This window comes from Narcine bancroftii, chromosome 9, assembly GCF_036971445.1.
Source record: "Narcine bancroftii isolate sNarBan1 chromosome 9, sNarBan1.hap1, whole genome shotgun sequence".
Classification (NCBI taxonomy): domain Eukaryota; kingdom Metazoa; phylum Chordata; class Chondrichthyes; order Torpediniformes; family Narcinidae; genus Narcine; species Narcine bancroftii.
In genome coordinates this window covers 97,257,810-97,281,766 of record NC_091477.1, presented here as the reverse complement: position 1 = coordinate 97,281,766, position 23,957 = coordinate 97,257,810, and the positions used below count along the sequence as shown (strand labels likewise).

Genomic DNA, 23,957 nt, shown 5'->3' with positions numbered 1-23,957 from the left:
TGTGGGGGGGGGGGGGGGGGGAGGTGGTGACACTAAGAGTTACCGCACTGAATGTCACCAATCCTAATGATGCTATTGGATAATGGAGGAGTTCAAGGCAAGTGAGAAGATTGGGCACTGAGAAAGGAGAGAGATGGATGAGTGCAGTTCATGAGAGAGATGAGAAGTGAAAGAGCAGGGGTGGAAAAGTGCAGTAATGAGAGGGATGGTACAGGAGAGAGGTCAGAGATGGAGGAGTGCAGTAATGAGAGGGATGAAGGAGTGCATTAATGAGAGGGATGGTACAGGAGAGAGGTCAGGGATGGAGGAGTGCAGTAATGAGAGGGATGGTACAGGAGAGAGGGAAGGGACCAGTGTGCAGGGGATGGAAGAGTGCAGGATGCAAGAAGGTTGAGCACAGGAGAGAGGATGGGGGAAGTGGTACAAAGAACAAGAGAGATGTGTATGGGAGATCGCAGGGAAGGAGGTACAAGTTATAAAAGGGGTGGGCACAGGAGAGAAAGCTGGGGAAGAAAGTACAGGATAGATGAGAGGGGTGGGTATAGGAGTAAGAGGGTAGATGGCAGGGATGGGTACAGGAGAGGGGGGGAGGGAAGGAGATACAAGGTATATGACAAGGGCGGGTGTCGGCACACGTGCTTGCCGAAGGGTGCAGGTGAGGAGGCGGTGGGTACAGCCGCGGGGGGCGGTGGAGATGGGCTGACAAGGAGGCGGTTCCAGTAACAGCGCCAGCCGCAGGTTCAGCGCCGTCGTCACTCCTCAAGTCACCTCTGAACAGACAGCCGACGGAAAACCCGAAGAAGCACCCCCTGCCAGAGAGTTGCTTGCGAGCAGCGAGAAGCGCAGGGCTCTTGCAGCGAGGAAGCCGGCCAGGATGTATCAGGGCCACATGCAGGTCAGTGCGGGAGCCGTGTGCGTCTGTAATTCAGTGAAATAAATTGGAGGTAACCTCAGCATGAACGTTGGTTTCAAAGAGTCCAAACCCATTGAATTCAGAGTGAAACGAGCAAATGGCATGCAAAATGAAAAGGAATTGTCAAGGTTAAGATAGGACATTTTGTCTGCAATAGTTACCGCTGACTATTTAATTCAGACCGAAGTTTTCGGTGGTGCTTTCAAGAGGGAGATAATTGGGGGTTAAATTGCTGGAGTGCATTCGTCAAAGGCCTTGCCTTCTCTTCGCAAAGAAGGCGGATTTCCCATCTCGTTAACGTTGAACTGCAGTATAGCTTTGATTCGACTGCACGGGTTTCATACGTTTAAGTATGTGACCGAAATATGCCCAGCACGCGTCGATTCAAGGGCAAGAAGGGTTGGTGGGAGACGGGAAGGAATGTGCCCCGGTTGCATGTATTCCGCGGACTGCTCAGTTCGCTCTAGAAAGCGCAAAACGTGCTTTTTCGGTCGAGCCTTGTAATTACAGCCACGTGAATAACCTGGAAGTATCGCACATCTGAAATAAGTCCGAAAACGCCACATATTGAGAATGCTGGAGTGCTGAGAGGGAGCGTGTGTGCGCAAACAAGTCGTCACCAGGACATGTTTGGGGGGGGGGGGTTAATGTTTGGAGTTGCATTTGCTAAAAACCCCCATTCTCCCCCCCCCCCCCCCCATACAACTCGAACCTCATGAGCTTACGATCTTAAACCCGCTCACAATGGTTTTGCGAGGCTGTCATCACGATGGGCAGTTGTTCAACACATGGTGTTAGTTATTGCTTGTTAATTTCATTGCAAATGTGCAACCCACCGGTGAAAACCCAATCCGCACTCCCTACCCTGCAAGGGAAGGCTCGTTCAGCGAGCAAAGTGGGACTTGCTCTCAAGTCACTTCTTTTCGTGGCATATTGTGGCCACATGACAACGGGGACCTGTGTTGTGAGAATAAGTAGATCAATCACGCACTGTCCTGTCCACCCTAACACTCGAAGTGTGTCGAATCAGACACGGTCGGCGATGTTCTCCTCTCAACGTTTAATTTTGTTCCCATCTGCGCGACTCGCTGTCATGGATCATTTTTGCTCCTTGCCTCGGATGCAGCGGCAAATCCCTACCAGCGAGTGGTCACAGGTCGGGTGCAGCCCGAAAATGATCCTGACCATTTGTTTCAGCCTCAATTTCTCAGTTACTTCTACCAATGCCTTTTTTAAAAAAAACATTCTCTTTATCAAGAATTTGACACTTCCGTTTTAATTTTCTATTAAGATCAAGGAAATGTAACAACTGCACAGCGTCTCCCTTGATCATATTTGATTACCTTTTCTGCCAATTGAACCCCCAGTTCTTAGCTTAAGTGACCAATTCAAATCAGGCTTCGTGACCGCGTAAAATAGGCGCACTGGATCAGCCACAACATTACTTTTCGAAGTGAACCTCATGTGTAGTGTTGTGGAAAATGACCTGTTTTACCTTCAATCGAAGTTGCATTTGCATCACACAAGCAAAATTAACGTTGGGAAAAGTATTCATTGCTTTCCCAATTGTCTGAAATTCTCCCTTCACAAAATAATAAAACCTGAGCACTACCAGCATTTTTGTTTTTATTTCAGATTTACGGTTTCTGCTGGGTATTATATTTTTTTCATAGGTTTCTGAAATATTTTTCCATATTTTGGATGTTCTAAATACACACAAACCGAGAGGTTCATCCTATATTTTATGAGCTACACAATAATATAAAGGGACACAGGGGCAACTTTAAACAACTTTTCTAGTTACACTGTAGTGGATTTTCTATTTTAAAACAAAAGCCTAGAAATGCAGATCCTGGGAACAACCGTAAAGAATCCGTTTTAGGGTAATATTGAAAAAAAGGTTTAATTGTGATATAAATAGGTGAGATGTTTCCTTTGTCTCTTTCAATACATACAGGAAATGATGATGTCAGATGTAAGCAAAGAATAAATCAGAATCCTAGTAAGGAACAGTCAAGATTCTTATTCACCTACACGATGCAATGGCTCTCTCAAGTTATGCCGTGTTGAAGTTTAGAAAAGCATTTAGAAAGCTGCACTTTTGATACCTCTGTTAGATTGAAGAGACTTGGCATCCTTTTATCAACTCTTTTCATGTGAGTTAATTTGTAGTTTGACTTCACCTTCCAGACTGTTCTGGATTTCTTTTGTTATTTAATTGGCAAGGACCAGATAAACAGTTGGCATTGATTTGTTGTAGTAAACTCTCAGTTTAGGCTGCGCAACCTTTTTTTTAATTTTGTGGGTTAGATGGGGTTTCAACCATTATTTTTCTCTTTTTGAATATTCCAAATTGAGGAGAAAAGGACAATATTGTTCAATATGTTATACGTTGTATTAAATATTGCAATATATTGATGTTTCTGTTTTTGCTCTTCAATTCTGTATTCTATTCTCCTCATGTATTGTTTACTTACAATATGTTTAATAAAAAGATTGCAAAAGAAAAAATAGGATTAAAAAAGGCTCCTCTTTGAACCAATATTTCTTCCATGCTTTGTGTTTAGACATTTATTTCAAATATTAAACTTTATGCAACCAACTCAATATAATATTTTTATTTTCAATAGTAAACTTCACAGGCTTATAAGCATTACATTTTTTTGAATTGCTGGACTATTTTATGGCATGTTTAAGTAGGCTTTTATATCAATATTTTCTCAGTTGTCACCTTAATCTGAATGTTTTAAAGAGCTGGACTATTTTATGGCATGTTTAAGTAGGCTTTTATATCAATATTTTCTCAGTTGTCACCTTAATCTGAATGTTTTAAAGAGCTGGACTATTTTATGGCACGTTTAAGTAGGCTTTTATATCAATATTTTCTCAGTTGTCACCTTAATCTGAATGTTTTAAAGAGTCGAGTGTAACACCCATTTGTTTTGTGAACTTAATCCATAAAATTGAAGTCTGCAATCCTCCAGAAGTTTTCAAGCAATGCAAAATTATACAGATTCAACTGGGAGATCCTGAATTTCTCAAGTTATTTCCTGTAAAAGCTGTGGTATTTTTCCATAGTTTCCCCGTGGACCTTTGCTTCGTGAAGTTGATCATCGTGTCAGCATAAACACGAAGAATCCATCACCGAAAAGCAATTTAGAGTTTTATAGAATGATGTTGAGGAAATTGAGGAAGTTTCAGGGATTGTGGAATAAGAGCAAAGTACTGAAGTGAGTTCCAATGAAAGGTCATTGATCTGAGATGATAATTCTGCTTCTCTCTCCACAGAACATCATCTGATCTGCAGAATGTTTGCAATACTTTGTTTTTATTTCAAATCTCCAGCACCCAGGATTTTATTTCCCCAATGAAAGATCAATGATTCATCCATTCTCTGCCCAAGGATGCATAAAAGGCTACCCTGTTAAATATAATTAAGGCACAGTTAGATTTTTTTGCATTGTTGCGGAATTGAGGGTTATAGGGAAAAGATGGGTCAGGAAAGCTTGAGTCCATGGCCAGATCATCCATGATTTATTAAATGGCAGTGCAGGATTGATGGCTTTCTGCTGCTCTTATACCTTATGTTCAGTGATCACGTGCAAGAAAGATTGTTTGTTTCCAAATTGAAACATCCAGGTCTTGGACAAGAGTGGCAATTTTTAGGATGCTGACTGTCAGAATGACTCTGATCATTTGACATCAGCAAGCAATTTTTCTTAGAAACACTTACAGATGCAAAAAACAACAATATCCTAAAGTATGCTGCAAACTGCTTGAGCAGCGAAGGTAACATTTCACTAGTTTTAAGTGTATGCTTGATTCCCATTGATCAAACTAGGTTTGAAGTTTTGGTTGCCATATTCAAAGTTTAGATATCGTTTAAGTGAATGGCTATTGGGAAGGTGTTTTGTGCATTATTATAAAGCAAATTATAATTCTTTTCAATAACTTAGTTACAGAATAATAGCAACATTGACCTTTGGCTAATCTAGCCATGTGCATCTTTGCTGCATTTCAAATAACCTGAACCCCTGAGGGCAAAAGCAAATCAGAATTATGAAACATATGAAGTAGAAGGGCAGAAGAATTAATTGCCTGCCTTGTGTTTGTGTCTGGTTACTTTTTTGCGTGTGTAATGCAAACTTAACCTTAGTGAGAATAGGTTTAAAAACACATGGGGGTGGGTTAAAGCATATTTGAATTCTGCCATCAATTCAATGACTTCTGGATTTAACCTAGCAAATAAGGCCCAAATAATTGTTATCCCACTGCAACATCCTGCCTCATAAAAGAGGAGGATTGGTAGTTGAAATAACTTAATTGTTCTCGCATGACCGATATTGAGCTTATACACATTTTCTGAAGTTCCTAGGAACTCACCAGTTTCAGGAATTCAACTAATGCAAGAGCACAGAGTCTTTAGATAGTGAATGAGAAGTTGCTGGGCAAATAAGGGAACAAATATCAACCTCTGGCATCTTTTGTGATTGATGTTTATGAAGTCTTTCCCCTCAATTATTATTTTGATTCTTCAGGAAGAGTTTTGAGGGATTTTTGCAAATTTACTATTATTAAAGGTGTCTCTGAGACTCTATATAATCTTTGGATTATTTAGATGTAGAGCACAATAACATGTCTTTTGGCACATGAAAATACACTAATGAACCTACAACCCCCATAGGCTTTTGATGGGTGGTAGGAAACCAGAGAAAACTCACACAGACATGGGGGAATAAACAAACTCCTTTTCGACAGCACCAGATTCTAATTCAGGTCGCTGGTGCCGTATAGTGTTGCGCTAACAGATGCTGCCCCTTTTCAACACCCCACATTTACTTTGCAATGGGTCCTGATACTCTGGGTCTGAGAGCACAACCGAGAGCCTGCTCCCCTTCTGTTTACAGGTATTAAATGGATGGGAGAATCATCAAAATGGTCCACGTTTCATAGGGAGAGACTGGGATGCTCGTGCATGATAGAAACCTCATTAAAAAAAGAGGCTTGCCAACTTAAGCCTGGTGAACGTCGAAAAGTGTGAAATAATCACTCCCTTTCACTCTCAAAACTTATGATCTATTCAAGGTCTTTGAAGTTGCATCAAGGTGTGAAATAATCACTCCCTTTCACTCTCAAAACTTATGATCTATTCAAGGTCTTTGAAGTTGCATTCATCTAGTCATGAATGCATTAGGCAGATAAATAATGCTTTGTCTTTAACATCATTGTTATAGATGAGGACAATTAAAATTTGAAACATGAAATTTTCAGCTCTGGGTGACTTACATTAATGCAAGGTGTCCTCAGATCACCTTTTTTGTGGTCCAGCCCCAACCCCCTGCTGAGCCAAGCTTGGACCCATTGATGTAGATGCCACCAGTATCCTCTGCTTCACCGTCTAATCTGTTTGATATACCAAATGACAAAATAACTACAGTAGAATCTCTGTTGTCTGGAATTCAAGCAGCCTTAGAGGGGAAAAAAAAATCACAAAATAAATATGTAAAAAAAAATGGAAGTTTAAAATTGGCACACCTTGCTGTTAGTTTGCCATTCACACCATCTCAAACAACCAGAATATTCACTTACCCAGTATCTGCCAATGCCAATAGGTGCTGATACTGGGGATTTTACACTTTTTCCTACTACACCGATCAAAATCTGAGTGTTTGAGCTGGAAGCTCGTGTGTACTACGATGGCAAGATAATTTGTTGGAATGAGCTCACCTAAACATAAGCCAGTTCAGAGAATGATGACCAGTCCATGATAAAAAGAAGAAATCAGAATTATAAATGTAAGAATAATTGCATTTGCTACTGTCATCATCTTCACCTGAGTGAGTTTGCAGACTGATTTGTTTCATCAAGTTATTCTGCAATGAGAGAGAATTCTATCGCCAGGTAACCAGTTCCTGTCTCCCTGCCACTAATAGCCAAGTATTTGATCATACCAATTATCCATAGCAACATTCCTCCACTCATTTTGATTGGACTGATGCCTTGTAGACATTTTTTTGATAATCAGGCCTTTCCTATGATAAGGGGAATAAAGGGCCAAACAGGTGTGTTTACTGCACATTTGGATGGTGTTAATATGTTAATCTGCACTCCACTTTGTCAATTAGTTTGGTGTTGCAGCCAATTTCACAGTTGATTAAATGCCACCTTGCAATATATTCTTGGCTTGAAAATGAATTATGCCATTCAGTAAATGAAAATCAAAGAATACAACTGCAGTTGGAAGATGTTCTTCTAACAATTTTACTTTCTTTTTGTATGAATCATAAGAAAGTACACCCATTATTTGCCTCTGGGAAAGAATGGATTTCCTTCTTACCTTTTTGGTTGTAAATCTCTTGAGCAACCTATCGGTTGTAGTATCATGCAAGTCTATCACTACATTTTATTCTAAGCTAAAGTGACCAGGTATTGCTCATTGCCATTGAACTTATTTCATTAAATTATTTGAATTGGAAGTCAGAGAGAATTGAACAGATTTTATTGGCCAGCAATTTGCTTTGTAATGCATCGAGTTCCATTTGCTTGACACCAGATCATTTATCTTCTTCATTATGAAAAAGCAGCAGAAAATGTCTCTTCATAGGCATGGAAGAATGAAAGTTGTTTTGGCCAAATCCCAGAATATTTCAGTGTATATTATACAGGAGCACATCTTTTCATTTCGAAGAGTGAAACCTAGAATTAGAAAATTAAAACTAAACTTTTGAAGTCATGAAATAGCAGCAATTATACAGGTTTGCATTGATTCAAACCATACGAGTGTTGTAAATGAGGAACAAATGTAGTATTTGTTATCAATGCTAAATTTAAAAAAAATAAGGCACTGAAATAGAAACAAAAACCTCAGATATCTTGGATAATTTCAGGAACATTTTTCTGTTAAGTTTTTTTGTTTTGATTCACTAAAACCTAGAAGGGGCCTGACATTCATTGTGATTTACCCAGTCTATGATCTTTGTGGAGCTTATTGTAATACTCATTTAATTATGCAATACTTTTATAAAAATCACAATGTTTGGCTATTGTGGCTCTATTTGTCCACCATTGTCAAGGATACAAAAATGTTGAACACGATGTAGAGGGGAACTGATGCTATTGTGTGTTTAGTGCAGTTCTTTATGCAGATCCTGAATTTTGCTTGAGTTATACCTTGTCTTGGATCTATTAATATCCAGGCTACTATCTTCTGATAAAAATTGAAATATACATATATTGTATCTGTAGAGTCAGCAGAGCACACAAAGAACACAGTATGCATACTCAGGTTATGAATGCCACATTTTTGTATTAATGGACCAGATATCATGTTTGTCAGTGGGAATCAGTGAGAACTGTTCTTTATGACATTTACATGGCAGCCTTAAGAAAAGTACTCAATTTTATAAGCCTTCTGCTGTAATGTGGGGCGTACTTTGCATTGACACGTTGAAGAACAGATATTCATACTCAACATTAACTTCAACAACACAGTTAGTCATGTTAGATTGAAGGTCTTCAGTAGGACAGATGAACAGTGCCTTCCACTTTCATTTATCCGTTTAAAGCATTTTAACAAGCTGAATCATTGCACATTATGTGCATCTCTTCAACTGAAATAATCATTGCCCTATAATTTTATTGTTTTGTGACACATTAAGAAATTAAGTTGACAAAATATGCATCTACAGCCAGCTACAATACAGGACAATTTTAGATGCAGAGATTTGGGATAACAACTGCTTGGAACCATTTGGGTCACTTTTTTAAAAAAAAATGCAGTTTTTCAATCTCACAGTTAGAAGATGTAACTGCCTGGAGGTCAGTGACTTCTGCCTGGAGGTCAGTAACTAATGGAGTTACCCAGGGATCTTTTCTAGGACACTTTCTCTTCGTGATTTTTTTTTTAAAATAAATGACCTGGACAAATAAATAGAGGGATGGGTCAGTAATTTTGTTGAAGACATGAAGGTTGGAGGTATTGTTGATAGTGTAGAAGGTTGTTGTGGGTTACAACAGGATATTAGATAGAATGCAGAGTTGGGCAGAAGCCATTCCAGGTAAGTGTGAAGCGATGCATTTTGGAAGGTCAAACTCGAAGGCTCAGTACATGGATAATGGCTGGATTTTTAACAGTGGGGGAAAAAAAGAGGGACCTTGGGGTCCAAATCCATTAATCTCAAGGTTGCTGCGCAGGTTGGTAGGTAGTTAAGAAGGCTTGTGGTATGCTGGCCTTCATTAGTGAAGGAATTGAGTTCATGAGTCATGAGGAAATGTTGCAGCTCCATAACAAACTGGTTAGAGCACACTTGGAATATTGTGGTCAGTTCTGATTGTCCCAGAACAGGGAGGATGGGGAAGCTATGGAGAGGATGCAGAGGAGATTTACCAGAATGTTGCCTGGATTGGAGAGGCAAGGTTAACAGAAATGGGGCTTTTCCCTTTGGAGTGAAAAAGAAAGAGAGGGGACTTCATAGAGGTCTACGTGATTGTGAGTGACAGAGATAGGATGGAGAGCCAGCACCTTTTTCCAGGGGTAAGAGTAACAAACACCAGATGACATCTGTACATGGTGAGGGTAGGAAAGTTTAGGGGAGACATCAGAACTAAGTTTTTTTTTACACAGAGTAGTGGGTGCTTGCAATGCATGGCCAAGGGTGGTGGTGGAGGCTGGAACATTAGGGACATTTAAAAGGTTCTGGCACATGGATGAAACAAAAATAGAGGGTTGTGCATTTAAGTTAGGGAAAGTTTGGTTTGTTGAGAAGATTCAAAATAGGTCAGCACAACGAGGGTCATATGAGTTGTACTGTGCTGTAAGGTTCTATGTAACTTATTCAATTTGATTGGTTCAAGTGTATATTTTGTTTTTTCCACTTTTCAGTACCTGGGTAGCAGCAATATGATCATAATTTATTCCTCATCTTTAATTTCCTATGCCAAGGTACTGGTGAGCCATCACTATTAACTGCTGCAGTCCTGGTGAAGTTGACCCACAGTGCTGTAGATGGGGAATTCTAAGGTTTACACCAAATGACAGGAATGGTGATAGATTTCTGGGGCAGAATGTTATGTGACCTGGAGAAGAAGTTGCATGTGGAAATTTTCTCCTGCTGGAAGCCCCTATCCTCTACTGTCAAGGTCATGGCTTTGTAATGCATTAGAATAGCCCAGGCAAGTAATTATAATGTATTCTGTTGGAAGGGATACACGATAAGCCATAAACAACAGTGGTGTAGGGAATGGTTTTATAGTGTGGTGCATGGGATAGCAATGAAGCACACCATTTTTTCCAAGATGGTGCTGAGCTTCTTGACTGTGTTAGATAAATATTGATTATCCAGGTTATTGGAGAATATTCCATTGTGCCTGGTGTCTTTGCATTTAAAGAGGGGGTATCTTGACACAGAATGCCAAGCTGCTGAGAATCTCTAGTCGCCACAGTGTTTACTTGAACTTTCGGTCATTGGTGGGTCCTGGGTCATTGGTGGGTCCTGGGTCATTGGTGGGTCCTGGGTCATTGGTGGCTCCTGGGTCATTGGTGGCTCCTGGGTCATTGGTGGCTCCTGGGTCATTGGTGGCTCCTGGGTCATTGGTGGGTCCTGGGTCATTGGTGGGTCCTGGGTCATTGGTGGCTCCTGGGTCATTGGTGGCTCCTGGGTCATTGGTGGCTCCTGGGTCATTGGTGGCTCCTGGGTCATTGGTGGCTCCTGGGTCATTGGTGGCTCCTGGGTCATTGGTGGCTCCTGGGTCATTGGTGGCTCCTGGGTCATTGGTGGCTCCTGGGTCATTGGTGGCTCCTGGGTCATTGGTGGCTCCTGGGTCATTGGTGGCTCCTGGGTCATTGGTGGCTCCTGGGTCATTGGTGGCTCCTGGGTCATTGGTGGCTCCTGGGTCATTGGTGGCTCCTGGGTCATTGGTGGCTCCTGGGTCATTGGTGGCTCCTGGGTCATTGGTGGCTCCTGGGTCATTGGTGGCTCCTGGGTCATTGGTGGCTCCTGGGTCATTGGTGGCTCCTGGGTCATTGGTGGCTCCTGGGTCATTGGTGGCTCCTGGGTCATTGGTGGCTCCTGGGTCATTGGTGGCTCCTGGGTCATTGGTGGCTCCTGGGTCATTGGTGGCTCCTGGGTCATTGGTGGCTCCTGGGTCATTGGTGGCTCCTGGGTCATTGGTGGCTCCTGGGTCATTGGTGGCTCCTGGGTCATTGGTGGCTCCTGGGTCATTGGTGGCTCCTGGGTCATTGGTGGCTCCTGGGTCATTGGTGGCTCCTGGGTCATTGGTGGCTCCTGGGTCATTGGTGGCTCCTGGGTCATTGGTGGCTCCTGGGTCATTGGTGGCTCCTGGGTCATTGGTGGCTCCTGGGTCATTGGTGGCTCCTGGGTCATTGGTGGCTCCTGGGTCATTGGTGGCTCCTGGGTCATTGGTGGCTCCTGGGTCATTGGTGGCTCCTGGGTCATTGGTGGCTCCTGGGTCATTGGTGGCTCCTGGGTCATTGGTGGCTCCTGGGTCATTGGTGGCTCCTGGGTCATTGGTGGCTCCTGGGTCATTGGTGGCTCCTGGGTCATTGGTGGCTCCTGGGTCATTGGTGGCTCCTGGGTCATTGGTGGCTCCTGGGTCATTGGTGGCTCCTGGGTCATTGGTGGCTCCTGGGTCATTGGTGGCTCCTGGGTCATTGGTGGCTCCTGGGTCATTGGTGGCTCCTGGGTCATTGGTGGGAGACTTGAAAAAAATAATAGAGCATGTATCAGATATGTGACTAGACTCCTTCTTGTTAGAGGTGTTCATTGTCTGTCACTTTGTGCCGCATGCCATTTATCAGTCTGTGCCAGAATGCTGCCCAGGCCTGACTTCACCTTAGTGTGGAGTGATTCATTTGCTGAGGTCTTAAATTTATCATTATATAACTATCAGCAAACTTCTGGACTTCTGACCTTCTTTGATATGGAAGGGTGTTGATGAATCATATGAAGGTGGTTAGGTCTAGGGCATTACTTTGAGGAACATGTGCAGTGATAATCATGCAGCTGGAATGATTAACTTACAACTGTATAGAACAATACATAACAGTAAAGGCCCTTCAGCTCTCGATGTTGTGCTAACCTATATACCCCTTCCTTTTGAAAAAGAAGTAATAAACCCTGCCTTTAAATAAAATATTTTTTAAAACCCTGCCTACCCCATAACCCTCTATTTTTCTTTCATCCATGTCTAAGAGTCTCTTAAATTGCCCAAATGTTTCAGCTTCCACCACCATCCCTAACAAGGCATTCCAGGCACCCATAACTCTGTGTTTTAAAAAAAGCTTACCCCCGATGTCTCCCCTAAACTTCACTCCCATAACTTTGTTCATGTGTCCATTGGTGCTTGCTGCTCCTTACCTGGGAAACAGGTGCTGGCTGTCCACCCTATCTATGCCTCTCGTAACCTTGTAGACCTCTATCAAGTCTCCTTTCATCCTTCTACACTCCAAAGTTAAAAGTCCCAGCTCTGTTAACCTTGCCTCATAAGACTTGTTTTTCAATCCAGGCAATATCCTGGTAAATCTCCTCTGCACCCTCTCCACAGCTTCCACATCTTTCCTGACCAGAACTGAACACAATTCTCTAAGTGTGGCCTTGGCAAATATTTGTAGAGTTATAACATGACCTCTCTATTAAACCCGTTAAACAATGTTGTCACTTAATAAAAATAAACAAGAAATTTTACTGAGTCATTTCTTTTTATTATCTTCTCCTGTCATTTTAGTTGGTGGAAGTCCACGGTAGGATTTCTCTATTGTGTTTCATGTATGGCTCCCATATTTGTTCGAATATTGTAATGTTATTTCATAAATTATATGTTATTTTTTCTAATGGAATACATTTATTCATTTCTATATATCATTGTTGTATTCTCAAGTTGTCTTCTAATTTCCAGGTTGACATAATACATTTTTTTGCTACAGCTAGGGCTATCATAACAAATCTTTTTTGTGCTCCATCCAAATTGAGTCCAAATTCTTTGTTTCTTATATTACTTAGGAGGAAGATCTCTGGGTTTTTTGGTATATTGCTTTTTGTGATTTTATTTAATATCTGGTTTAGATCTTCCCAAAAATTTTCCACTTTCTCACATGTCCAAATTGCATGAATTATTGTTCCCGTTTCCTTTTTACAGCGAAAACATCTGTCTGATACTGTTGGGTCCCATTTATTTAACTTTTGAGGTGTGATGTATAGCCTGTGTATCCAGTTATATTGTATCATGTGTAACCTCGTGTTTATTGTATTTCTCATCGTTCCGGAGCATAGCTTCTCCCATGTTTCATTCTTTATCTTTATGTTTAGATCTTGTTCCCATTTTTGTTTAGGTTTACAATTTGTTTCCTCGTTCTCCTTTTCTTGCAGTTTGATGTACATGTTTGTTACAAATTTTTTGATTATCATTGTGTCTGTAATCACATATTCAAAATTGCTTCCTTCTGGTAACCTCAGACTGTTTCCCAATTTGTCCTTCAAGTAGGTTTTCAGTTGGTAGTATGCAAACATTGTATCATGAGTTATATTATATTTATCCTTCATTTGTTCAAAGGACAATAATTTATTTCCCGAAAAACAATTTTCTATTCTTTTGATCCCCTTTCTCTCCCATTCTCTAAAGGAAAGGTTATCTATTGTAAAAGGGATTAGCTGTTTTTGCATCAATATTAGTTTTGGTAGTTGGTAATTTGTTTTATTCCTTTCTACATGAATCTTCTTCCAAATGTTGAGCAGATGATGCAATACCGGTGAATTCCTATGTTGTACCAATTTTTCATCCCATTTGTATAGTATATGTTCAGGTATCTTCTCCCCTATTTTAACTAGTTCTAATCTGGTCCAATCTGGTTTTTCCCTTGATTGATAAAAATCTGATAGGTATCTTAATTGTGCGGCTCTATAATTTTTAAAGTTTGGTAGTTGTAAGCCTCCTTGTTTGTACCATTTTTTAAATTTATCTAGTGCTATCCTTGGTTTCCCCCCTTTCCATAAAAATTTCCTTATTATTTTCTTTAACTCCTTGAAGAATTTCTCTTTTAGGCATATTGGTAATGACTGAAATAGGTATTGTATCCTTGGGAAAATGTTCATTTTAATACAGTTTATGCTTCCTATCATTGTTAGTGGTAAGTCTTTCCAATGCTCTAAGTCGTCTTGTAATTTTTTCATTAATGAATGGTAATTGAGTTTATATAGATGGCCGAGGTTTTTATTTAGTTGTATACCTAGGTATCGCATTGCTTGCGTTTGCCATCTAAATGGCGATTCTTTCTTAAACTTTGAGAAATCCGCATTATTCATTGGCATTGCTTCACTTTTATTTGCATTGATCTTGTACCCTGACACTTCTCCATATTCCTTCAATTTCCTATGTAATTCTTTTATTGATATTTCTGGTTCTGTTAAGTATATTATAACGTCATCTGCAAATAGACTGATTTTATATTCCTTCTCTTTTATTTTTATCCCTTTTATTTTATTTTCTGTTCTGATCAGTTCTGCTAGTGGTTCTATAGCTAACGCGAACAGTGAGGGAGGGACTTATCGATCTTGATGTTTTTGAGAAGATCCAACACTTCTGCTTCCTTAATCTCCACATTGTGTTCAATTTTGACCTCACCGTGATCAAGCTCCTTTTCTCTTGTGAATACTGATGCAAGGTATTCATTTAGGACCTCTCCAACATCCTCTGCCTCCAGGCACATGTTACTTCCCTCATCATTTAACAGCTCACCTTCATTTTCCTCATTCATCCATCACGTATGCATGGGACGCCTTTGGGGGTTCTCCTTAATTCTACATGCCAAGGCCTTCTCATGGACTGAGTTCTCCTAAGTCCTTTTTTAAGTTCCTTCATGGCTACCATATACTTCTCATGAACCCCCCCTCCCCCCATTTCCTGCTTCCTATATCTAAAGTATACTTCCTTCTTCCTCTTGTTGCCTGACCTGTTTCATCAGCCACTGTTCCCTTTTCCTACCATCTTTTCCTTGTCTCAGTGGGATAAACCTATCCTGAATCCAGCACAAGTGGTCCCTAAACTTCCTCCATATTCCTTCTGGGCTTTCACCATTAGACATTTATTTCCAATTTACTCTCACTAATTCCTGCTTCATCCCTTCCCTGGTTAAACACTTTCCCAGTTTGACTATTTATATCCTTTTCCACAGCTATGTTGAAGCTTAGGGAGTTGTGGTCATTCTCACCAAAATGCTTCCACATTGAGAGGTCCGCCACCTGACCAGGTTCATTCCCCAGAACTAGATCCAATATGGCCTCTCCTTTTGTTGGCTGGTCCACATACTGTGTCAGGAATCCTTCTTGTACACATCTGAGAAATTCAGCCCCATCCATCCCTATTGCAGTCAGTAGGTGCCAACAAATATTCGGGAAGTTGAAATCACCCATAACTACAACCCTGAACCATTCCAAAATCTGCCTGCTTATCTGCTCCTCGGTGTCCCAAGGGCTATTTGGGGGCCTATAGACTACTTCCAGCACAGTGATAGCTCCCTTCCTATTTCGGACTTCCACCCACACTGAGTCAGTGGACACTCCCTCTGCAGCGTCCTCCATTTCTATAGCTGTGATACTATGACCATTAATGCTACTTCTCCCATCGACTCCTTCACCTCGCCTCCTATTATTTTTAAAACACCTGATCCCTGGTACCCGCATCAGCCAATCTTACCCTTCCTCTAGTCAAGTTTCAGTAACGGCCACATTATCATAGTTCCACATACTGATCCATGCTCTAAATTAATCCCATTTATTCATAATACTCCTAGTGTTGAAATAGACTCATTTCAAACCCTCTAACTGGCTGTCTTTATGTTTTGTCCCCTGTCTGTCCTTCCTCGACAACTCAGAGCACATAGTTTCATGCTTTTGTTTTTCTACCCTAATCTCTGAATTCACATTCTGATTCTAACTCCCCTGCCAAACTAATTTAAACCCTCCCCAACAGCTCTAACAAACCTGCCTACCAGGATTTTTGGTCCTCCTCCAGTTCAGATGCAGTGTGTCTTTTTTGTACAGGTCAGACCTTCCCCAGAAGTGATCCCAATGATCCAGAAAACTGAATCCCTGCCCCTTGCACGAACTCTTCAGCCTCGCATTAATCTCAACTTCCTGGTCCTACCCTCTGGCGCATGGCACAGGCAGCAATCCTGAGATTACCATCCCTGATGTCCTGCTTTTTGACTTCCTTCTTAACTCCCTATATTCCCTCTTCAGGACCTCATCCCTACTCCTATCTATGTCATTGGTCGCCCTCCCCCTCCAGAATGCTCTGAACTTAATGAGAGCCATCCCTGACCCTAGCACCTGAGAGGCAACATATCTCATTCACAGAACCTCCTATCCCCAATCACCATCGCTCTCCTCTTCTCTCCCCCTTCACTTCTGAGCAGGGTGGGCCAGCCTCTGTGCCGGAGACTTGACCACCTTGGCTCATCCCTGGTAGGTCCCTTCGACCCCCTCCAATGGTATCTAAAGCAGAATGCTTGTTGAGGGGAATGGCCACAGGGGTGCTCTGCACTGTCTGCCTCTTCCCCTTCCCTCTCCTGATAGTCATCCAGTTACCTGTCTCCTGACCTTTAGGGGTGACAGCCCCTGTTATAACAATTTTTCTAAATATAAAGTATGCTTCCAACCGAGGCCGTATAGAGGCAAGTAATTTTGGTAAAAAAATAAACTATGCATTGATAAGCCCATTATTGATAAGTCAATATTGTCTGATACCACATTTATAACACCTTCCAACACTGCTGTTGGGTGGTTTGAGTTAATATGTCCTGCTTTTTGTGAACAAACATGCCACATTACTCCTGGACAATTTTTTTCAAAGGGGTTGCTTCCTGAAATTCGGAATTATGATAGACAACTTCAAGCTGAACACAAAGATTTGCTGTATCGTGAAGGAAGTTGGAGAAACATTAAAATAACTTTAATGGAATTTAGGCATGCTTAATCACATAATAATGCTGACACATTTTGTTCTTTCAAATGACCTAAAAACATTTGCAGCTGATTTTTGTTTGTACTCAGTATCTGATGCCGCTCGTGTCAATGTCCCACAAAAGTCAGCCAGCTTTGATGGATTTCAGTAGCCCTGATGATGCTTTCGATGGACACATTTGTATGTGTGAGGTGTTTTTATAGCCTGTCTGCATCTATCCTGACTAAGGATGCCCAGGCCTAAGACAACATTAGCATAGCACCTGCACTGAGTGCATGCCCAGGCATGCTTGGACTAATCAAAACACTTGGTGAGCAATATACTAGTAGACTTAAAATATGACAGGAAATCACAAAAATAGGTTGTATCTAAAAATACAAAATGTGATAAGAAAATTTTAAGTTGATTTTTGTGATTAGCAGCCAAAATCTATAAAATACACTCAAAGGTGTTCAGGAAGCAAAATCCTTGTTGACCTGTGTAATTAGAGACTGTCAGATAAATATCAATGTTGTAACTGTACTGGAAGGAGTATACCAGTTTATGTGTGAGGTGGTGGAAGAAATGGAATGGGGTCGAGCCTGTACGTGACAGGTAGAGGCAGATGGGGAGGGAATGGAAGGGAGATGAATCACAATTTGGGCAGTGAATGGGAGAGATGAACAAAGGAAAGAAGAAAACTGGGAGGACTGACCAGTATGTGTGAAGGAGAGCACTGGGCCCGGGGTTTACCTGATGTCAGAAGATGCACTGGTCATACCACTGAGTGTAAGCTACCTTAATGGAATATGAAATGTTCTTCCAATTTATGTCTGGTCTCCACATGCCAATAGGGAAGGCTGAGGATGGACAGATCACCGTGGAACTGGGAAGGAGAGTTAAAATTGACATGCAGTGGGAAGCTCAGGATGGCCATTGCAGAAAGGATATGCTTTGCAAAACAGTGGCCTGGTCTATGCCAGGTTTTGCAAACCAGTATTTACATGGATGTCATTAAGGATCAAAAATGTAACTGGGGAAAGATTGGATAAGATGCAATTACCTCCTTTGAAGCAACAGAACATGAGCGGATACTTAATCTGTTGTATACGATTATGACGACTAATTAGAGCAAATGGGAAGGAAGGATCTCTCTTAGTCAAAGGGCATTAAAAAAAATCACAGCATATAGATTTAGAATAATTGGTGGATGGATTAGAGAGGAAATGATGGGAACAAAAGCACCCATTGTTTTTGAATGGAAAGCTCTCCTTGAACTTGCAGTTTTCAAACTTAATAGATGTAACAGGTTAATTGCCCTCCCTTGTCCTAAATTTTGATAATGTCGGTAAAATTTATGGGTATCATGTTTTGAGAGAGAAAAGTAAACATAATACACATTTTCCCATTTCTCCTGAAGTTCCTGGCATTCTGCACCATTAAAATAAAACGCCACACATGCACTGCACCAGTGGCAAATGTGTGAAACTGCAGTACAAAACTACATCAGTGCTAAGAAGCAAAACCAACTTGCAATAGAGGGAGGGAGAGAGAGAGAGAGAGAGAGATAAGCACGACAAAACCAGCAATTCAAAATTCTGAAGAGCTATTTGTGAATGACGGTGAACAATTTGGCTACTGACAAGATTTTTTAAAAAGTTAATAGGCATCAAAGGGAAAGGCACGTCTAACATGTCAGAGAGATGTTATGGGTGTGATGGGAGGTGAAGACTTTGATTCAATCGCTACCATTAAAGAGGGAAGGTAGAGCAAATTAGTGGCTCTAAATGTAGATAAGTCTCCTGGTCCTGATGGAATGCATCCCAAATTATTGAAGGAAATGACAGAAGTTATAGTAGAGGTGTTTAGGGTCATTACCAAAATTTTGTGGACTCTGGGCAGGTCCCTGTGGACTGGAAGACAGCTGAATTTTGGCTCCTTCATGGCTGTGTTTGATGCTTGAAACCTGATGGGCTATTCTTTACAAAGAAAGAAAACGGAAAAGAGAATGACGCCTCTTGAATAAAGCACAATAAAGGGTGGCTGAAGGTTGTGGAAAATTAACTCAGCATAAATCACCAACCTTCTGTCAAATGGCAAACACAAAGTACAAAATTGAGGGAGATAAAAACAACTCTCCATTGCGCAGAGGAAACTATGTTAATGTCATAAAGGTTGGTGAAGAAGTGGGAGAGGTTCATCTTTTCCTGCAGCCATGGATACTCAGTTTTGGAGCATTGAAGAGAATTTTATTTGAGCAGAGTGCTTGCTTGAGACCCTTGGACAAGACAAAGGAGATGACTGGGGACTTCAGGAGGACTAGGGATGACCATCTTCCACTACACATCAATAGTGGAGAGAATACAGAGCACCAGGTTTCTTGGAGTCCACTTAAGTAATGCTCTATCATGAGCACACAACATCTTGTCACTTGTCAGGAAGGCACAACAGTGACTGCACTTCCTGAGAAGACTGAGGTGGGCAAGGCTATCGGCTACTATCCTGTCAATTTTTCACAGGAGCTCCATTGAGAGTGTCCTGGCTGGCTGCATCACAGTGTGGTATGGATGCAGCTGCCGCCCCCTGTAGTGGTAGAAAGATCCAAGGGGGTGGTGAAGGAAAAGGGGGCATTTTGAACCGTCAGTCTTGTTATTCAGTTTGCTGCAAAGTTTAATGAAGAAGTCAGTACAGTAATTTTCTAGCCAGACTTGGGGTGGCAGTAGCGAGCAAATTAAACCATGACAAGGTGTTCTTGCGAGAGCTGGTCTCAGTAATCGTCGTGTTATATTGGTGTCGCTAGCACCCTCCCCCCCCCCCAACCCTACTCAGCGCTGCCACTAACTTCCACCACCCAGCGCCATTGTATGGGGGTAACGCTCGGGATGTGGCCTAGAGGCCAAGGGGGTGGCAGCCCGAAAAAGTTTGGGAAGCACTGCTGTAGAGCATTGGATTAGAGGTCAATCCACAGGACCATACGAATGGAAGAGAGGATCGCTGGGTTCTCCCTCCCCCTACCCCCCCCCCCCCGCCAAATCAGCATGACCTACTGGGATCATTATCTGACAAGGGCTCACAAAATCGTCAAGGGCACCTACCACCCCGCACACAGCACCTTCCAGCTGCTCCCGTCGGGAAAGAGATACAGAAGTATCAGAACCAGAACCACCAGGCTGAGAAACTGCTTCTTCACACAGGCAATGAGAATGCTGCATGTCTGATGAACTGCTCATACAATCCCTCCAAGATTCTACTATGTATTTAACAATATTTATTTATTTTTTATATGTGTACTGCATATGAATCGCTTGTAAATTTGTGTGCTGCCTTTCTTTGTATTTTTATGTTTTTACACTGAGGACCAAAGAATCCTGTTTCGTCCCGATGTACTTGTACAATTGTATGATAATAATAAACTTGAACTTGTATTAATAGTGACTTTAGTCCATCCAATAACTCCATACCTCTGAATTTCCATTATGTAACCCAATATTGCAAAATTAGCCATTACTGTAAGAACAGCTTGGAGTTCTGCTCAATATAGCAAGCTGCCCAGGGTAGCACAAAAATATAAGATGGACTCCACCTCAGGTAAAATTCTAGGTGCCTGTCTTCAAGGGGTGCTTTTATCTTCCTCAATAGGATTGCCAGGACTAAGGGATGTGAGAGACTGTTGTAGTTTTTTTTAGGATTAATGAGGTGTTCATAAATTTTAGTAATGAAAAGTTTTAGGTTTGAGAAGATACAGCTGCAGATTGCAATTATTTGGTATCTGCCAGGGAAATTTGGCCCAGCTGGCTGTTTGACTCCAGGGAACACATCAGTTTGTTAAAATGCAAAGATACAAAAGTTGTTGTTTTGTGGGGAATTGCATTACGCTCCATTTCCAGTGCACAGCTGCCCTGTTATTTGGTTGCGACTCAGTGTAATAACGTATGGGAGAATAAATTTCAGGAAATTAGTGAACCAGCTCTCCAAGGAAGAAGAAACCTTTTAAGAATTTGCTTGCTTTTGTTATAAGGTTTAAGGAATTCATTAATGTTGGTGCTTGTTTCTGAAAGGGTTCTGTATTGCCTCATTTGCCATCAAGTTGAGGGAACTGATCATGGTTTTCTGCAAATGGTGTGATAATATTCACAAGGTCTCATTCATTATACCAACTATTCGTTCCCTGACAGATAGTGTCACCCATCCAGCAATTACTCATGCACATAAATCATCATTTTATAGTGTTTTCTTTTAATCTGTACTCACTTCAGTCAAATTTGTTAGAAACCCATCCTTTGAATTTCATTACTGCCTTTACTCATTTAATATGATGTGATATTTATAAATACAATGGTGTAAGTACCAAAGCTGTTTGGTTCCTTTGCTCGTGTTACACAGCTCAAATGAGGAAAGAGGCTCAAATGACAGTGCCTGCATCAAATAATGCAGCAATGATCATCGGGCCAAAAAGGGAATCCTATATAGTATTAAATCTTGAACTTATTATGCTTTCACTTTCTTTACTCTCATCAGTCCTTTGGAACCCTGATGCCCATCATTTCTACCTTTCTGTGACATTGGCTCCATTTTATTTCTTTCCTTGCGCACAGTCTGACCTGTTGTGTATATCTCCAGCCCTAGTTTTTACAAAATTTTGTCTTCCTTTTGTATCTCTAATATCATCATAATACCATCGACCACAACGTATTCCCAGTGCAACCCTGAGCTCTCCTAACATACATTTATTTTGTCTCATATATTCATACCCCACCTTTCCTTCAGATCATTCTTTTAAAATCTTTCTTAATTCTGTCTTCAACCTGAAATGTTAACACTGCTTCCATACATGCTATCTGACCTGAGTGTTTCCAGCATTTTTTGTTTTGATGTGAGATTTTTAGTTTTTCCCTTTTTCAATCTGTTTATTGAGTTACATTGAACATGTATACAAGAGGAGAATTACATTACATTCATGTATTTACAAGTGGATAAGAAAAAGAACATATTAGTATTTCACAAGTATATATTAACCATAAATTTTTTCTCCTCTTGTAAAATCCAAAAGAAAAAAAGAGAAAAAAATTAATTTTCATTATAAATTCAATTTTTAAAAAAAACCTGTTATTAGTGACATATTTCTTGCACGAAATGTGTTCTGTTTGGTATTTTGTTTCAGAAATGTCTTTGCAAAATTAGATTCTTGAAATTTGTTAAAATGGCATTCAAGATGGGATTGTTTACAGTTGGATAAATGCAAAGAATAGTTATGCCAGTAGCAAAATTTGCCAGATGCTGACAATAACCAAGTTACTGTTTAGTTATGCTGTGTTTGAAGTGGCTGACAGAAGAACATAATTTTCATTCTGTCAATGTAGATACTGTCATGGGCAGGCTTTTGTCAGACAGCAGAATCTTGAGCAAAAACAACCAGGGAATACATAGGCCAGAAGAAGTACTTTTCTCACATCACAATGTTGTGCCTCAATACTACAATCTTCTTAGCAGGTTTTGATGCATCTTGTTTTGTGATGCACAAAGCTTGGTATGAACACAGTAAATAATTTGATTTGTTGTGCATCACAAAACAAGGTGCATGATTGTTCCTGACTAATATCCTTCAACTGACATCCGGCACTGATATAACACAAGCATGTATATTGGTATGTTATAAATGATTAGTTATTTTACGATATTAAATTGACTGAGATTGGAGGAAGCAAGCTCACTCAAAATACAGTGCACTGTCATTATTTATTCTTCATATGAGCAAGATAAATATAAAACAATGATTCTTCATTCCTGAAAGTAATTTTTACAGAAAGGATTTTAACAGCAAATGTAAAGTTATGAAGGGCTTCAGAATGTTCCATTAGTTGAAGCTTATTATAAGTAAAATAAGAAAGTCTGCAGACACCATAGATGAACTAAAATCACAATGCTGGTCAAACAGTACTAGAAAGAGCAAAGATAAAGATACATAACCAATGTTTTGGGCTTGAGCCTTTCCTTCCTCAAGGTATGAAGCTTATATTGCGCTGGATGTGAAGATAGCGTTTGGCCAGAAAGGAATGGCCTCACTCAACAATTTTCTTCCCAAATCTTAGAGACCCCAGGATAGATCTTCAGAGATGTTGACACCCAGGAATTTGAAGTTCTTTACCCTTTCTACTGCTGACCCCTCATTGAGAACTCATTTGTGTTCTCCTGGTTTCCTCTTCCTGAAGTCCACAAACAGTTCCTTAATTTTGCTAATGTTGACTGCAAGGTTGTTGTTGTGACGCCACTCAATTAGCTGATCTATCTCACTCCCCATTTCCATCTGTGATTCTGCCGACACTGTGGTGTCAATGGCAAATTTGTAGATGGCATTTGACTTGTGCCTCGCCCCACACATTGTTCACCAACTGTTTTAAATATTGTTACATTGTGGTGGAGATGGAGAGAAAAATAAAGCATACTTGTACCTTCTGGATCACCTTATCAATGTTAACTTTATTTAACAACCAGGCCACAAATCCCTGGACCTGATCAAGTGTATCCTATGACATTGTAGAAAGTTACAGAAAAAATTGTAGAGATATATGCATCCACTTTAGCCATGGGTGAGGTGCAGGAAAACTGAAGGGAGGCTTATGTTGTGTGCAAGGTTATTTGTCACAAAATAGCTTGTTCATTCAGGAGCCTAGTAGCTGCAGGGAAGAAATTATCATTAAGCCTGTTGGCACATACTTTCACACTCTTAAGCTTCCCCATGGGAGCAGGGAAAATAAGAGAATATCTGGGGTGCAATAGGCCCATCAGTGCATTGGCTCCCTTTCTTAGGCAGAAGGAGATGTAGCTGGAGTCCATGAAGGAGAGAGAAGTTTGGATTATGTTCTGATTCGCACTCAATAACCTGAAGTTTCTTCCGATCTTGAGCAGAACAGCTCCCATACTTGTGATGTCTCCAGCAAATATGCTTTTGATGGTGTACCTATAGTTGTTGAGGGACGGGTGTTAGTTTACTTTCCTGACTGTTGTGTCAACCCATATGTCCCAGGTTAGGTCATTGGAGATATTTATTCATAAGAATTGAAGCTATCTAGATTTAGGCTTCAATGCCATT

General features: G+C 40.9%; 1 protein-coding gene and 1 long non-coding RNA gene across 5 annotated transcripts in view; one reads left to right on the top strand and one right to left on the bottom strand.

The window, feature by feature from the left end:
- Positions 1-774: 774 nt before the first annotated feature.
- Positions 775-23,957, top strand: part of pex5la (peroxisomal biogenesis factor 5-like a) — a 126,608-nt gene continuing 103,425 nt past the window's right edge. For 2 of the 4 annotated variants that reach the window (XM_069896989.1, XM_069896988.1), the window contains exon 1: positions 783-895. In XM_069896989.1, coding sequence (XP_069753090.1) covers positions 875-895 — 21 coding nt within the window. In that variant the 5' untranslated portion in view covers positions 783-874. Of the gene's footprint in view, positions 896-23,957 lie in introns of all 4 variants that reach the window. The other 2 variants (XM_069896993.1, XM_069896990.1) reach the window with 2 other exon arrangements.
- LOC138742499 (uncharacterized) overlaps positions 7,490-23,957 on the bottom strand; it is a 74,214-nt gene continuing 57,746 nt past the window's right edge. The window contains exon 3 of the long non-coding RNA XR_011344210.1: positions 7,490-7,609. This is a non-coding gene — a long non-coding RNA (uncharacterized lncRNA). The remainder of the gene's footprint in view (positions 7,610-23,957) is intronic.